At 41.6% G+C, this 17,370-nt stretch overlaps 1 protein-coding gene across 1 annotated transcript; it reads left to right on the top strand.

Annotated features, from left to right (window-relative positions):
• Positions 1-1,241: 1,241 nt before the first annotated feature.
• On the top strand, positions 1,242-16,842 carry LOC308297228 (uncharacterized protein; the record flags this gene model as incomplete). The annotated part of the gene is made up of 9 exons (XM_080740644.1): positions 1,242-2,804; positions 2,956-3,119; positions 3,310-3,433; positions 4,895-4,951; positions 5,729-5,854; positions 6,520-6,577; positions 12,779-12,865; positions 13,960-14,083; positions 16,695-16,842. The coding sequence occupies 9 exons, from the start codon at positions 1,242-1,244 to the stop codon at positions 16,840-16,842; spliced, it is 2,451 nt and encodes an 816-aa protein (XP_080596770.1).
• Between the last annotated feature and the right edge of the window lie 528 nt (positions 16,843-17,370).

The following is a 17,370-nucleotide window of genomic DNA, read 5'->3' as shown; positions in this document are numbered from 1 at the left end:
GCTGTAACCTAGTGACGTGCTTGCTGCTGTTTGTCAACTGTAACGCAACCAGCCCAGCTGGAGGATGAGGTGAGCTGATGGAAAGCGAGCTACTGTAGCGGTGACAAGAGGTGACGGCCGGCCGAGCTCAATGTGCGTTGGTAACTTCCAAAGTTTTGCCAGACGTTTTTAAATGACCTTTTTCCCTTGAAGAATAATCGCCTATAACGTGTGCGGCTATTTAAGCTAGCTAGCTATAGTAGAGCTAACACCATTAGCTAACGTTATCCCAGTGCTCTCTAAACGCGAGATAATAACGTTGTATTGTTTTTTTTCCACGTGTGTAATGTTAATTATCATGAATCAACTTAAACTACTCTTAATTAGGCAGCCAGGTTGAATGTCACTTTCAATTAAAGCTACCGTTGTTGTTTTATCGGCTGGTGTAGACTGAGTCTAGAAACCTAAAGACGAGGCTGAACTTCACGTAGCGCGTTCCATTCCTATGCACACTTCTAATAAAGTATTCAATCAATAAATCAATTACCGATTAATCACCAATCATGAAATATGCAGCGTTAATTTATTGTGTAATAATGCATGGATAATCATATTATCTACAATGTATGCGGATTGACAGCATCAAATGCGTCATTTGTCACCGGTTGGTGGTGTTATTCCAGTGTCTTCTTAAATGGACTTGCTGTGTTGTCTACCTGAACTGCACAATGCAGGCAGATAATGTTTCTTAGATCGGTTTACTGGGGTGTAGGGCAGCGCTGGGCACTTTTTCCATTGCAAGGTGCCTAACTACCCTTGTCAGTGTGTGTGTGTGTGTGTGTGTGTGTCGACAGGTTTATATTACTTTGTGAGGACCAAATGTCCCCACAAGTATAGTAGAATTGGAGAAATAGACATTGTGGGGACCAAAATAGTAGGTCCCCACAACGGTTACGGTTAGGGTTAGGGTTAGGGGTTAGGTTTAGGGATAGAGGTTAGGGTAAGGCCACAGGAAATGAATGGAAGTCTATGTAATGTCCCCACAACCTATGAAAACTAAGCGTGTGTGTGTGTGTTTACTGTTTATACACACACACACACACACACACACACACACACACACACACACACACACACACATATATATATATATGCGTGTCTCTCTGACTGTTGTTTTCGTCTGCCAGGTGCGTGCGTGTCTCTCTGACTGTTGTTTTCGTCTGCCAGGTGCGTGAGGCCTCAGTGCCCTGCGAGGACAGCCCATGGAGCCTGATGTCATGCCCCTGCACTCCACCTCTCCCCCTCCGCTGAATGACGACGATGAGGAGGTTGGGGCAGAGGAGGACGAGTTTGGAGACTTTGGGGGGTTCTCTTTGGGGGTTTCCTGCTTCGTCGATTCACCCAATTCTCCCTCCAGCCTCAGCCAACCTCGTCCATCGACCACAAGCCCCGCTACCCATCCACCCAATGCTAGCTTTAATCACCCAGTCGAACAATCGCAACCTGCATCCACGGTGGTCTCTGCGATTGGCAGGGGTCAGATGGGGACTCGAGTGCAGCACTGTGATGCAGAGCCTCCTCCCTGCCTCGCTAATGGTTATCCTGAGAGGGACTCAACTGACTCTGGCGACTCAAACAGTGGGAGCGATACAGCTTCTTTCCCAGACGACTGCTCCCCAGGGGAGGGAGATCCGGGTTTTGCCGACTTCACTGCTTTTGCCGAGCACGCGGTGAACCCCTGGTGCTGTGGCTTCTCTCCTGCAGGTGGCACAGAGCCCTGGAAAAGCAGGGCGGGAGGGACAAACCTCACTGAAGACTTGGGTGGTGAATTGCCAAGGGGTACAGGACAGGAGGTCGCAAAGGACCCTGGGTCTCTTTGTGCAGCTCCAGAAGAAGACGATTGCACTAAGGCCAAGCACTGTGAGCAAAGGGATACCAAGCCCGTTCAATCATCTCAGGATCACCAGCCTCAGGACCCCACTGCCGTTCCCACCCCACCCACTGAGGAGGAGGAGCTTGCTGAACCAGGGGATAGTAACAGAGAGAGGAGGCCCAGCCTCAGCCTCTCTCTAAGCCATCCACAGGAGGAGGAGGAGGCAGAGGAGGAGACAGAGTCAGGGGATGAGAGGACAGAAGAAGAGGAGAGTGTCTCTACCCTTCCTCCCACAGCCAGCCTGTGTGAGTCTGTTAGTGAAGACTTTGCCTCGTTCTGTGATGTTGTGTCACCAGAGGGTCCTCCAGAAGACTTTCACTCAGCCTTCTCGTCTCCCGCGTGTGATCGTCAGGTGAGGGAGGCACTCGCCCAGGAGACGGACGGAGAAGATGAAAATGAAGATGAGGACTACGAGGATGCAATAAACTTTAGATGCAGTGTCTCCTTTTCCAGCCACGAATCATCAAAACCCAACCAGTCAGAGGCAGTCCAGGATCTTCCTCATTTGGACCCATCGGAATCCATGGGACAGGAAAGCCCTGCCAACCCCAACCAATCAGAGACTGTGGCAGATGAGGATGCAGTCTTGACAGACAAAGAGGGCTCTTCTGGGGGTTGCAGGGACCAGGAGCGTGTGGAAACAGCTGGTGCAGGGAAACAGATTCAGGCAAACATCCCGCCAAGCGACAGCTTTGCGGACTTCTGCTCTGCACCCACAGAAGGCGATGGAGAGGCATGCTGGGCAGAGTTCAGAGACCCGAGGGCTCAGACGGAGGGCAAGACGTGGGCACGGTTTGAGGATGATGGCACCCCCACGCTGTCTGAGACGACCACTGAGGTGGAGCAGGATGGACAGGGAGGAGGTGTGTCCTCCAGAAGGAATAGCTCGCAGGTGGGAGAAGTTGACTACTCAACTACTAGCCAAACCTTTGAATTTGTCAGTGTTCTGCATTGTTGAGAGAGCCACCGCTGGTAATCATTTGAATGCATTGCCTTCGCTTTGTGTATTTTACTACTGCTGCTCTTGTTTGATCTCTACCAAGGTCTCTCTGTCCAGTCGTGTACAAAAACTTCTACAGGCCAGTTTCCCAGAAGCACTGGGCCTGGTGGGAGAGGAGGGTGGGGTTGAGGACGAGGAGGATGTCCCCAGCCTCAGCATTCTGCTGCAGACCCATGACAGCCAATCTGAAGATGAGGAGCAGAGCAGGTCAGGGAACACAGTATTCATTTAAATCTGAGCTAAATTGACACTCAAAATCTATGCAGTGCAACCACAACTATGCCTGAGTGCCAATTTGTAAAGGGCACTCTCTTGTTAGCCAAGTAAAACAACTTTAAACACTTGTTTATTAGCCTTTCCATTTTTTAAATACTCTCTCAATTCCTTAATTTCCCAGGGTGCAATGGGGCGTGTGTCAACATCAGGACGTCCATAGTGCCCTGGCCCTCAAGTTCCAGTGGGGTGGTTCCCATAGTAATAGGACTCTACTCAGGTGCCTGGGCGTTGAAACCAGGAACATTGTGAGTGTTGTGCAACATATAAACGGCTTATTACAGTAGACTGTACAGCAGACTGTCAATCAAACCTGATATTACATCTGCCCCATTTTGTCGTAACGTTTCTTTACTACCAGTAAGACTCCCTAATCGGGAGATAAGCGACCGTTGGTCGCTTATCTCCACAAATAGGCCAAAAGTTTGTTTTACCAATTATTACACTCTATGTGAACATTTACATCAACAAATCCCAAGTACTATGCAGAACGACCCATTTCAAGTTTTTAATGTACAACAATATTTAGAAAATAGGTCTACAAGCTGACAGTCCTCGTCCCTTATATTCCCATAGGTTATATGGAGATCTCAGTGTTTGTCAGTCCTTGTTCATTTATGCCCATATATGGACATCTCTATATCTACTGTAACAGTCCTTGTCCCTTTATGCCCATATATGGAGATCTCTTAACTGTAAGTCCTTGTCCCTTTTATGCCCATATATGGATATTCCTGATGTCATCAGTATATGAACATATATGGGCTTTCTGATATGCCCATATATGGAGATCTCTTAACTGTAAGCCCTTGTCCCTTTTATGCCCATATATGGATATCCCTGATGTCATCCGTATATGCCCATATATGGGCTTTCTAATATGCCCATATATGGAGATCTCTGTATCTCCATATATGGGTATAAAAGGATACTTCAGGTCTGACATCAGGTTTGTTTATATTGGGTTGCTAGGTTTGACATCACAAACTATATGGGCCATCTGACCTAGAAATCTATATTTGGGCATAGATGACTCATCGTGACCTCATCACACGTCGACCGCACGTGTGACGTGCGGTCGACCGCACGTGTGACCGACGGACGGCCGGTGGAGGTTTTCATACTAAACTGCGACCTTACGGTCGCAATAATACAGAAATGAAAACCCCAATGCAATGATTTGGGGTATCCCAGTAGCATAGGGGTAAATGGTCGGGTGCCAGTTGAGCAAAGAGCGAGAGACATAGCAAGTACCCCTGCTTGCGTTACAAACACAGGTCAGGTGAAAAGAAGCAGCTTGTGACAGATGTATATCTAAGCAGGCATGTGGTTGTGTACTCCCTCTCCAGGCCAAGTGATTCGTTCATAAGAATGAATCACAAAAATGAATCCTGAACGATTTGTTCATTTCCTTAAACTGTTACGTTCACGCTTTTGTTCACACCCCCCGTCCCCTCCCCCTAACAGCCCCCGGCACACAGGACGGGAGGGCGGGCTGTACGCGTGACGTAATAAAAACACTCCTGTGATATTGTTTTTCACAGGACGATCGTGCTATGAACGGTGAACGTGAACGAATCATTTTTAACGTATCATTACCGTGAACATGAAATTATTCGTTGATGAACGGTTTTGCCCACCGCTAGTCAGCTGACGTTATTGCTTTTTAAGAAGTTGCTTTGATGGAGTGCTCCTCTGTCTTGTGACAGGTATTTGCTGGTGAGAAAAAGCAGCCGCTGATTGTGCCTGCCTTTGCATCAAACCTGGTGAGTAAGCGATCTTACAGAAATGTAGACTAAATTTAACTATATGCCCAGCACTTGAATCATTCTGCTGCACTGGCAGCACAATGACTCAATGGAGGTGAATCAGGTCTCCAGCTGTAATCAAACCAGGGACATTGCATTTGTGTGGTTGTATCTGATCAGCTATGTGTGCACACTACTACTACTATGAAGAAAGGGGTTGCAACTCCCATCTATATTGCGCCATGATTACAATTACATCTAAATATGCTTCTCCTACATAGATCTTATTCAGGTTAAAACTGAACCTTTTTAACCAGAAGATTATCTGTGTAGGATCGAAACTGCGCTTTTTCCTTGCAGTTTCAATCCGCACCAAGATAGGGGAATGTGTGTTAAACTGGTTTTGAGTTTTGAAGCCCTTATAACAAGAAAAAATATGTAGAAAACAAAACAAACTCTAGGAAATAAGTTCCAAATAAATTTCAGCTTAATCATAAGTGGTTCTCAACTCTCAATTCTAGGCTCCCACAGCACTGCTAGTTTCTATTCGAGCCATCTAATCTGGGACTAATTGAGATCTGGCCTCAAATGAATGCAGTTTAGCTACAGAACCAAATAAAATGGAAAACTGATGTATTCCCCAGGACTGCAAATTAGAACCAATGAGCCAAGCAAAACTAAACTCTCTGTATCTCTCTTTTTTTTTTAAACAATATGTTTATTTTTATTTTTACATTCAAAACAATATATACATCACAATAAAAGCAAAAAAATACTCTCTGTATCTCTTATCAGGGAATGCTAGAGCCAACCAAAGATTCTGTACCAGCTACTGAGTCACTGCACACAGCAGTCACAGCCATGGGACAAGAACCCCTGGGGTCCCCTGCCCGACCAGGCATTTCAACAGAATCAACTCGGGTAATTTGACCTATGATTGCCAGTCTTTATTTAATTTGACCCGGGTAAAAGGAGTGATGAAAGGAAGAAAAGGGCTGATAAGCTTGTTCTGATAAGGCAGCTGACAATCAATGCAACCTGAAGCTATATCTTTGGCTTATCTGCATAGCTGAAGCGGAAAGGCAGTCTGAAATAACACCACAAGCCATTTTGTTGCTTAAGGAACTTACCATGACATACACAGAGAAAGCTAACAGTTGTTTCTGATATTGTGCTAGAATTCTTGGCTGACGCACACATGCACATATTGTATGATGAAGGAGATGAATAAGGTGTCCTACAGTGTTAGGGAGATAAAATCATTCCCTTGGATGAAGACAGTCAGAAGAGACAGGTTAGATTAATCTAGGGTGTCAAACTAATTCAAAATAATCTAATAGACTTGTTGTGACACAGCTCATTGTCCAGAATCAAATCCATGGTTAAGAATGTTATTAGGACCCATATGGGGTGTTGACCCCAAAGCTGCTGTTACTCCAAATGTTTGTGAGTTAACTTAAACGAATTGTGCAATTTCTTTTGGGTAGATATGATATAGTTTAATGAAAATTAATCAAATATATTTGTCTTGATGATTAACTGTTTTAACTTCAAACACTCAAATCCAAATTTTTATTCCACCCCAGGTGCTGTCTTCCAGCCAGCTGAACTTGAGCAGCCCTGGCCTTAGCAGTTCTCAGGACGGTATGTCCCCCCGCCGATCCCCTCTCTTCTGGGGGTGGAAATAGACTCTGTTTCAACCACCAACCTGGTTTCCTCTACTTGATGGTGCCTGCTCTGGACTCTTCTCCTCTGGGCTCTTCTTTAATCCCCCTTTGACTCTGGAATTGTCTCTATTTCTGTCTCTACTTCTGTCTTTTGTACCTTTTAGCCCACCTAGTGAGTCAGTGTAGGCAAGAAAACAGCAGAGATGAAAAATGTTCCCCCCACTGTTAAGGTTTAGATCAGCCTAGCTCAAAAGGCACAAATGTGTTGGCCTAGTACTTTGGAAAATGTACATCTTGTATTGTCATACAAGATGTTGAGCATATAATACAGTATATTCAATATACTATAACAGGTTGACGTGCTATGGAAACAGTAAACTGCTCCTTGTGTCTTTTACTGTGTGTCACTCAGCCCAGACTGTTTAGCGACTTAGGCTAATATTTGCTGCAGAAATGGCAATCGCAAAGTTTTAGGGTTCTGTTGTAAGTGGTTGGCACTGATTGCTTTTGTGAATCTTTAGTCTGGACTGAGCATAAGAACCAACACTAGGAGGAAATGGAGATGCACGTGGAATCCAAAATCAAAAGAGTCAGTGCCCATAACATTGCTCCAAGATGGAGGAAACTGGAAACATTATTGTTTTCTTCCCTCTTTTTCTTTTCACGCTTTCATTTCTCTGTGATGAAAGTCTTCCAGGTCTTAATTTTTTAAATCTCTGTATTTATCTAAATATTTATCATTTCCCAGTTTTATTGGGGTATCTGTGTTTTGGTTGCTGCTTTATAAAGAATCCAAAAATCAAACTATTCGATTTAACCACAAAAAAAGTATATGTGATCACAACACGTAGTGTAGATCACCTATTGAGGGTTAATCAGACTAATATATAAAATGCGCTTCTTGATGATTTGATGAATCGGGAGGGGAAAAAAAGAAGCAATAATAATAAGATAATCGATAATCGTGGCAGCCCTACTCAGAACTGGGAAGTGCCCAGTATGCATACTGACACGTTGCCAGTAAAATATAACAACGATGCATCTTTGCAAGTGCTTTTGTGCCATTGTTCTCACCCGGTGGGTCGGGATCGAAAGAGTAGGTTGATAGGCCACAGACGCAGGCAAAGAACAACTTAAAATTGATAATTTCTTTCATATTGGTTCCTCCTACTTCATTGTTGCTGCAACATTCTGATCCCAGTCTGAACCCAGTGCGTCAGAAGCACTGATGTACATGCATTCATTTGGAAGCTTATGCACTGGAGATAATCCTGTTGAGAAGAACCTCAGACAAATACCTGCTACCTCATCTGTCTTTCAGAAGGAGAAGCAGAAACACTGTGGAGAGGACCTTTCTTCATTAATTTCCCTCTCCTTTGTCTTTTTTTGAGCGGTGGTCACACCGTCTCCTATACGTGGCCGTGTGTGTGGGTATGCGTGCGTGTCTGTCTGTCTGTCTGTCTGTATGTAGCCTGCAATACCTTTTCTGACCACACATGTTAAGGGAGGGGCGCTGTTGTAGCCTGGGGCCAGCCTATATTCTAATGCAGCTAGCTAACTGCAGTATCATTCCCTCCTTGTTTTAACATGGCTGGGATGTCTAGCTCAGCTAGGCTAGTGCTGTTGTTCAGGCCAGACACACTCACACTCACATTCACACACACACACAGACATACACACACACACGCACGCACGCACGCATGCACACACACACACGCAGCCTCCACCGCTCAGTTCACACGAGTGTGATTTTTTTTAAACCAGAGACTTCTCTCTCACCTTGTAGAGCAAGGGTCAAAGGTCATTCAGTATTGGTGGCAGTTTGCCAGATATATTGTCAAGCCATAGGAAATTTGTGTAATGCTGAGTTATTGGATATGTATTTATTTATTGTTTGGATTTTATTTTGTTACAATAGAAAGTTTCAGGAAATGTATTAATGTATTTACTTGCTCGAGCCTCACACAGTGCCCTCTAGAGTTTGTGGCCCCTTTTGTTAAAGATAAACTAAGAAGCTTGGAGAAAAGAAATTAACATCACAATTAATGAGTATTATACCACGGCCACAGAGAATGGCCAGAGGGATAACATTATTTTCTGATCATTTCAGTTTTAATGCATTCTAAGTCACACTGTGTAACCTTTTCAATTAAACAAAGGTTATTTTTGATATAATCTTTCACTGGTATAGTTTTCACAGCAACCATTCCACATAAATGTGTTTTTTGACAACTTCTCCAAAAAACACAAACAAATTATTTTTATTTGAGCATATCGGCCCCCGACACTCAACCCAAAGCGATGTGGGCGCTGGAAGCAAATGTATTTATTTATGAAATGTACAATTGTTTATGTATTTTACAGTATTTATGCAGTAAATACTCTTTCTGATGATGTGTTGTTACACATCCAAACATACACATATAAAATATCCTCAGGCGCTAGGACCCTACAGCATTCCTTACCCAGTGTTCCTTCTTTATAGACAATACTGTAATGACAAGGGCATAGTCTGCTAAAACAGACTACTGAAACAAATGATACGCAGTATGACTTTAATATACACGTTGTATTAAGCTATCAGTTATTTAAGCTAATGTTGGCCACAAACTGTCCTTTAAACAACATAGATTTCATTATAACTTTAAACCTTTTTGGGGAGTAAGGGGAAGCACAGAAACCGAACTTTTCAGCAGAAAGGTCCGGTTCGACTACAAAATGACGTCACTCGCGACTTCTGAGAAGCATTACACCGAATAAGAGTTCGGAAATTTGCACGTCGGAAAGTCGCAACTCTCCGAACATTTCTGAGGTTTCGACGTAGATAATATGGACAGGCCTTTAGTCAGCTGACTGACTCGGTATTATTCTAGAATGATCTTGGTAACTATGGCTTCTACCACTTTACTTGCAGGAGTAGTAAAGTAACATGTATTAGAATCTTGTGAAACACTATTTCTATATATTTATAGAGCATATTGCCCCAATATATATAAAAACTACTTGAATTTCAATTGTTTGCAAGTGGTTACAGTATAAGCAGAATAACTGAACAGTTATTGGAAATACAGTAGAATGCCTTCTAGGTCCACTCCACATGGTAAATTATTTTACAATAACCACACTGAGAATTGTTCTCATTGTAGATCTTCCTTTACAGTATGAATTTATTTCACTTGAAGGCAACTGCTTCTAATATGGAACATTTTGATTTATTTACTGATGGCATAAAAGTGCAGAACGTAGCTATGTGTTTGTTTATTTATCTCTGTCAGTTTCAGTTCATTCTTACTTTTAGTAATTACTAATTAGTAATACAGTATACCTGAATCCACAGTGAAACATGGGCAGCCCAATGCACTAATGTTTCACTTAAATTGACTCTCTTTATAGACTGCTGATTATAAAGCCCTGTTTTCCCCATTACTCATATTGTTACCTCCAAATGCAAATTGACTTGTTCTCTTTTGACCTGTGGTTGCTTTTTCAACTGTGACCTACAGCTTCACGTTGTTCCTAAATTTGAACGGGTGATTAATTAATGCTAATATTGATTAACTTTACAGTTTTCCTTGTTTACTCCATCAAAACAACTATCAGCCTTAAAGATTATCTACATGGAAAACACTGAGCATGTAATAGAAGGATGCAAGAGTTGCAAAATTGAATAAATACATGTTTGGTGAACAACAGTGGATTGCTCTTCTGCTACTGGTGATTGTAGCAATAAAAGAAAAAGAAAATAATAATGTTTGCAGTTGTCACTGGTCATTGTTTCACAAGGAGGAACTGTCCAACAAGAAACCAAAACCTTGAAATGAACTAATGCTGACCTGGACAAAACAAAACTGAAACATCTCTTAAGATTTGCTCTGGTTAATAATGCCGGATTTACTTTGTTGTGGGAGGATATACAGTATTACCAACAGTAAAATGGCCAGTATGTCTGCAATAGATCTGCTAACTAACATGATATCATTGCATTGTGTTGAATCAAGTCAAAAGAAAACAAATTCATCAAAACGTTACATCTGGTATAAGTCAGTGTTCAATTGGAGGATTCTTACTTGGTATGGTGCATTTATTCCCAGCAACCAACTTTCTCTCTCTTCCTCTCTAACATCTAAACAACATTTTTGATCCATTAGTTAGTGGATACAGTAAGTACTCGTCTTGAAAGGCACCAGGGTTAGTTACTTACAAAATGACTCCTGGTATAAAAGTAATGTACTTAGAGTTTAGCTATTATGATATTTTGAGTCATTTTAACAGATTGGTTTGCATTATTACAAATTGCAAAACACTAGAAATACTAGATTATTTGAACAGAATTTGGGAATAAAATCCTTAAACTAAATTATGGCAGCCGGAGGTAGGCAAGGCAAGGCAGTTTTATTTCTATGGCACATTTAAACAACAAAGCTATTCAATGTGTATTCAATGTGCTTTACAGAGAACATCAAGCAAAGTAAACAATTATAAAATGACATTAAGATGCATAAAATAAAAATGTATAGATGCAGTTACTGTGCGGAAAAGAAAAGAGAAAATGAAAAATAACTCGAAGGCAGCAGCAAACAGAGAGGTCTTTAGTTTTAAAGGGAATGAGCAGCAGACCTGCAGTTTCTTTCTTTCTTTTTTTTCCCAGATATGTTTTATGTGCATAAAAACAAAATGCTGCTTTCCCAAATTTCTTTTTGGTTCTAGGGACAGAAAGCAGGCCTTTCTCAGATGACCTGAGTGGTCTGGATGGTTCATGATATGGTACAAGATCAGAAATGTATTTTGGCCCTATCCAACAGTAGTATTTAACATTTTATATCTGGTGTACCCTTCCAATGAGTCTGCTCAGCTCCTTATCCAAGTGTCAGTCATCTCCAGCGTGATTACTGATCCAGAATGCCACCTCATGTCACGTCTTCAACCTCCCAAACTTCTGTGCCCATTCCACTGGTGAGGATCTACAGTACCAGTACATGGTACTGGTGCCAAGCGACCGCAGTTTTCCCGGTGAACCTGAGCGCAACAGTGGGGGCGCGGGAGTGTGGGGAACACACACCACTGACTATTGCCGATGATGTGAGGTTATATAGCTTTATGTATTGAGAATGAGAGGCACGAGAGACACGATTTCATAAGAGACTCGTCGCCAATTGCAAGATATTTAAAAGTTATTTGGGGCCATGACTAAGGATTTATATTGTCTGTGTTATTGTTTACAACCACAATTATTCACGTGTAGCAAGATCGCGGTTCCACTAGTTTTACACTTTACTAGTAGGATAGTGTAGGCTTAGAAGCCTTTTCTGAAGTTAATTTAATGTTTTCCATTTAATGATTTCCTTTATCCTCATCTAATCTTGCGCTAATGCACGCAGCTATTTTCAACAGGTTTTAAGGCCTAGTAGGCTTTTGAGAAAGTAAATTTAATGTTTTCCATTTAATGATTTCCTTTATAGTCATCTTGCGCTAATGCACGCAACTCTTTTCACCAGGTTTTAAGGTCAAGTTGTTTCTCATAAGCTCGCGACCCTCCTTGCCCCTCGCCTCACCCCACCGTTGCGCTCAGGTTCACCGGGAAAACTGCGGTCGCGGCAACCAAGGGTGTGGCATCCCCCTGCCTGCAGGATATGATCCAGCCCTACACGTCTTCTCATTCACTTAGAGCAGCAAACACAGGCTGATGTCTGATCCTCCTGTGCTTACAACACCCTGGCCAATGCTGCAACCTCCTCGTTCATCAAGTGAAAATTGCACCGTTGTTTAGATAAATGAATGCTGTTTGCATGTCCATTGTGCACAGATGCTACGTATGTTTTTTTACATTGGTGCATTATTTAGATTTTCCATTCCAGTAATGTGTGATTCTATATATTTTCTATCTACACAGCCACTGTTAGGGTTTCTTAAGGGATTAACTAAGGGGTGAGCTCAAATTAAATAAACTCATGCCCAGAGATGGTCAGTTCTGAATGCATATGAATGCCTGATGAACTGGAATTTAAACTTTCCAGAACTTTTTTCCTCTGTTTGCCCTTCACTTGTTTCCATCTTATTGTTCCTGCTGTCTAAACAAAGACTCAATTATTATGTGGAGTTGATTGCCCATGGTATACGGGGACATTTTTCATATTGATTCTCCTCACTCCTGTCTTCCTTGCTACTGTTGCTAGCACAGGCTGCCCTGCATTGAACCTGGATTACTTTGGTCCGACGGAGGAAAGCAGTTCTAGTAACAGCAGCCGAAGTAACAGCCCTCCACCAGGTTAGCATTGGGGGACTTCAACGTGTAATCGTTGGTCTTCGGGAATTATTCTGGACCTTAACCAATTGGAATTCCATTTGTCAGCTTTATGTGTTGTCTAAAGATTCCTTCGTTTACAGAATACCTTGTTTTGAGAATTGTAAAGTTGTAAATGACTGAGCCTTAAGGGGATAGTTCACCCCCACAATGCATTTGATCGATTAATCACCCCTTGAAGACTAGAATTCATGGATATTTCTTTGTTTTTGTAGCATTCCTAAGCCAATAATTTGAGGAGACTCTTTGTGTCTCCATAAGGAACAAAGCAGGCTCTTTTTATTTGTGTCTCTATAGGGAATCACTGCTGGCCATCAAATCATTGGCTTAGGAATGTGACAAAAAATAAAAATACATATCCATGAATTCAAGTCTCCATGCGGTGAGTAATCGATAGAAGTTTCTTGGGGGGTGAGATATCCCTTTAAAAGGTATAGCTTACCAAGTATTCTAATCTTATTATTATATTTACTCTGAATGTGTGTGTGTGTGTGTGTGTGTGTGTGTGTGTGTGTGTGTGTGTGTGTGTGTGTGTGTGTGTGTGTGTGTGTGTGTGTGTGTGTGTGTGTGTGTGTGTGTGTGTGTGTGTGTGTGTGTGTGTGTGTGTGTGTGTGTTTGTTTGTATGAATGTATATGTATATAATTTCTTTCTTTGTTTTCTTTCTCTTTTTTTTTTTTTTTTTTTTTTTGTCGCATTCCTAAGCCGATAATCTGAGGAGACTCTTTGTAGGCCCATTGATTTCGGATGGAGACCCAAATGCATTTCAGTCTCCATCCCGGAATCAATGGTGGAAATCTTTATTATAAATGAATTATTGGCATAGGAATGCGACAAAAACACAAAAATAATTATTGAACTCAAGTCTCCATGGGGTGAGTAATCGATAGAAAATAAAGGTCATTTTGGGGGTGAACTACTCCTTTAAGGCATTTCTTCTTCCACAGTAATGGCAACATTGGAGCTGGTCGGGAAAAAGGATGTAATGCATGTGCAGCATGTTGGCATATACAGATTGACATATAGTGATTGCACTTTGTTTTTACATGCACACACGAAGGAGTGGACCCTGAAATCTATGAGCTGACCATCTCCAAGTTGGAAACCACCATCAGCACCAGTGACCTCGAGGACTCCTACAATCGTCTCATGTCCACCGCAGGACAGACATGCACTTCAGTGAGGTGAGGTTGTATTCTGCTCACAGAGGTGGTTTATTCATTTGAACTTTTAATTTAAGTCTTTTCTTAACCCATTAAAACCGGTAAAGCATCTGTTTCATTTTCGATTTTAACCAAATCTTTGAATATATATATATTATTTTAAATGAACATTTTCAACTCAAATCTTTGCATCTGCGGGGTCCCTGGAACACAAATATTTTGAGGGGTCCACAGTCAAATACATGAAAAGTTTAAGAACCACTAATATAGCAACATATGTTTTTTTTCAGAAAACTGTTTAGAGCAGGGGTTTCCAAACTTTTTTGTCTCAGGGAACCCCATAAATATTCTTTTTTAATTCAAGGCACCCCTACATTGTAATTTTCACTCCCAGCACCTTATATTTATAACATATCGTCGTTGTCGGGTGTAAACCTTGTGTCCAAAACCGTTTGTTTTGTATTTATCATCTATAAAATGTACTAAACTAGTGAAAACAGCAGATCTATAAGCACACAACGCCTCGCATCTGAGGCGTTGTGTGCTTGTAGATCGGCTGTTTTCACTAGTTTTGTGCGACAGTCTTGTATGATGTAGCAGGTCTTTGCTTTACCAAAACACATTTGAAACTTGGAGATACGAGGTTTCTGCACGACAGTGACGATATTTTAGTGATTATGTTGCGAGGAAAACATTGAGATAATAGCCATTTTGGTTAGAACTGACTGAAAATAACTTTGTACTTGTAAAGTTTAAAATGATACTATTTCTTTTTTCAAGTGTCAAATTATCTCGCGGCACCCCTAGACTGCCGTCACGGCACCCCTCTTTGAAAACCCCTGGTTTAGAAGACATTTGTAGAATCAGCCTCAGGTCTTAATGGGTGTCCTGTACAGACTTAACATTGTACACCTTGTCCTAACAGCATCTGTCTGTAAAAATGGAATATCGCTGTGCGTTGAGGCTGTCTGCCGTCGAGGCATTGCATCAAGTAAAAATGGACAGACCAGTCGAGATCACTGTCGATGTGTCTGTTTTCATTTTGGGTACACTTGTTTGTAACCAAATTAAAACGTTTATTTATTTGTACTATAAGAGCTCCCAAACAACATCTGAAAATCTGTAGGTTGGATTACCATTGGGTTTACACATGAAGGCTAGTGCATGGCCTTTCCTCTAGCACCACCTTTAGGCCGTTTCACACAAGACATCTAAAAATTAGTGGGTGGATGCCACACTGCCTGGTTTTCAACATCCCAAAATATTTGAGCATATTCATGCTCCCCAACAGAAGGACCCAACCGCTTTTGATCAGCCAATGGCCTTTACTCTAGTCCAGTTTTAAAATGATGGTACACATAATGTAATGTTAATGGTAAATATATAATATAAATATAAACATCTGCACTAATAATAAGTATAAAGAAATACTTGTTTTAGCCCCACTAGCAGGAGTGTGGCTGTTAGGAAGGCAAAGTAGGTCAGTTCAAACTACTTTGGCCCAGTTGGGTGTAGTTAGCAGAGCTTTTAGTTTCCATATACTGTAGACTTCTCTGACATTTAGTGTTGTACTGTAGTGCTCGAGTCAATGACTCGACTCGAGTCAGGTCTCAAGTCAGAATTTTCATTGACTTGGTCTCGTCTTGGTCTCGCCCATGATTTTACTCTGCCTTGACTTGGTCTCGGACTAAGGGACTCTGGACTCTTCCCCACTTGAGTCAAGAGTCACTACAATGCAATGAAATAATTGTATTATACCCATATTATGAGGAGCCCATTCACACTAACATTATAAGAGAGCTGTCTGGCGCTTTTCATGAATTAATGACTGGATTATGTGTGTAAATGGTTTAGTAAGTAAAGCAATAGCCCGGAAAATGTGTAAATCTGGCAAATAATAGCAGTAACGGTAAACTTTTCAAATTGTCTCCTGAGAACCCCATGACATTATATAGATCTATTTTCTTCATTTTGCTTTCAAAGTGCATCAGAGTAATATTTAACATACAAATGCAAGGGATAATACCCACTGACCACTAGGTCTGACCACCCCCCCAACATCTCAAGCCATCTGATTCCACTTCAACTCTATAATCTCAACACAAGGTCAGATTAGATTAGATTAATGGCCAACCAGACCATTTGCTACATGCCATCTCCCTGTGTGTTCCGTGTCTGTCTCCACAATACCTATGAAATGAGGATTTTATTTTTATTTTATTTTATTTTAATTATTTATCTGGTCTCGCGGTCTCGACTTGGTCTCGACCCCCATCGAACTTGGCCTTGACTTGGACTCGCTTTAGGTCAACTCGACTACAACACTAGAAGAGACAACCATTGGGTGCTGTATTAAAGGAGTCAAGGCTCTATCAATGCACTGGGTGAAAGAGGCGCTTGCAGTTGATTAGGACAGCCTCATTGAGTCAAATGAGAGCATTATTTCCGCCCTGTGTTTGATACTCGCTCGCCATGCATGCAGTTTATGACGAGGACTGTCAGCATTTAGCTCACAACGTGTGTGTGTGTGTGTGTGTGTGTGTGTGTGTGTGTGTGTGTGTGTGTGTGTGTGTGTGTGTGTGTGTGTGTGTGTGTGTGTGTGTGTGCGTGTGCGTGCGTGTCGTGGTGGCAGGAAATCTCAGCAGGATAAAGAGCTGAGTGAAGAGGCTGTCAAGGTGGTCCACGTCCTGCCTAACCTGTCCTTCATGCGGGCCAAGGTCCTCACGTTTCCCAGTGTTTTCATTGTGTCCAAGGAACTCAGTACTCAGACATTAGTTTGATACTGTACGTGCATGCTCATACACACAATTCAAATATTACTTTTTTTTTCTCCAAAAAAATCTCTTTGTAGAGTTATCTGACCTATAACGTCAAGGCTTTGCGGTTAGATATATTGGTCACATGGAATACCTACAATAATATCATATACTGAATTTGAATGTATGTATCGATCTGTCTGTCTTTCTGTACAGCTAGCTGTTTTATTTATTGTATTATATTTATTAAATTATTGTATTTATTTATTATGTATAGCTTACTGATTTACAGTCATTATATGATCATTTTAATGGTTAATGGAATGTACTTACTACTACTTACTCTCATTTATTAAACTGGTAATACTGGAGCACCATTGAAGACACAGGAAATAATTATAGTCTGTAATTTCTTCTCTCTCTTGGACATGTGACTGTTTTTGTGCAAATAATGTTCTCTCTCATGCCTTGGCAAAACATGAAATTTAAAAAGTTAGATCTGATCCCAATTAGCAATAGTCCCCCTTCTTCACTTGAACAATAAGCAAAATG

This window comes from Nannobrachium achirus (assembly GCF_963921795.1).
Source record: "Nannobrachium achirus genome assembly, chromosome: 13".
NCBI classification, from domain to species: Eukaryota; Metazoa; Chordata; class Actinopteri; order Myctophiformes; family Myctophidae; genus Nannobrachium; species Nannobrachium achirus.
Note: the sequence above shows the minus strand (reverse complement) of the source record. Positions and strands in the feature narration are given on the sequence as shown.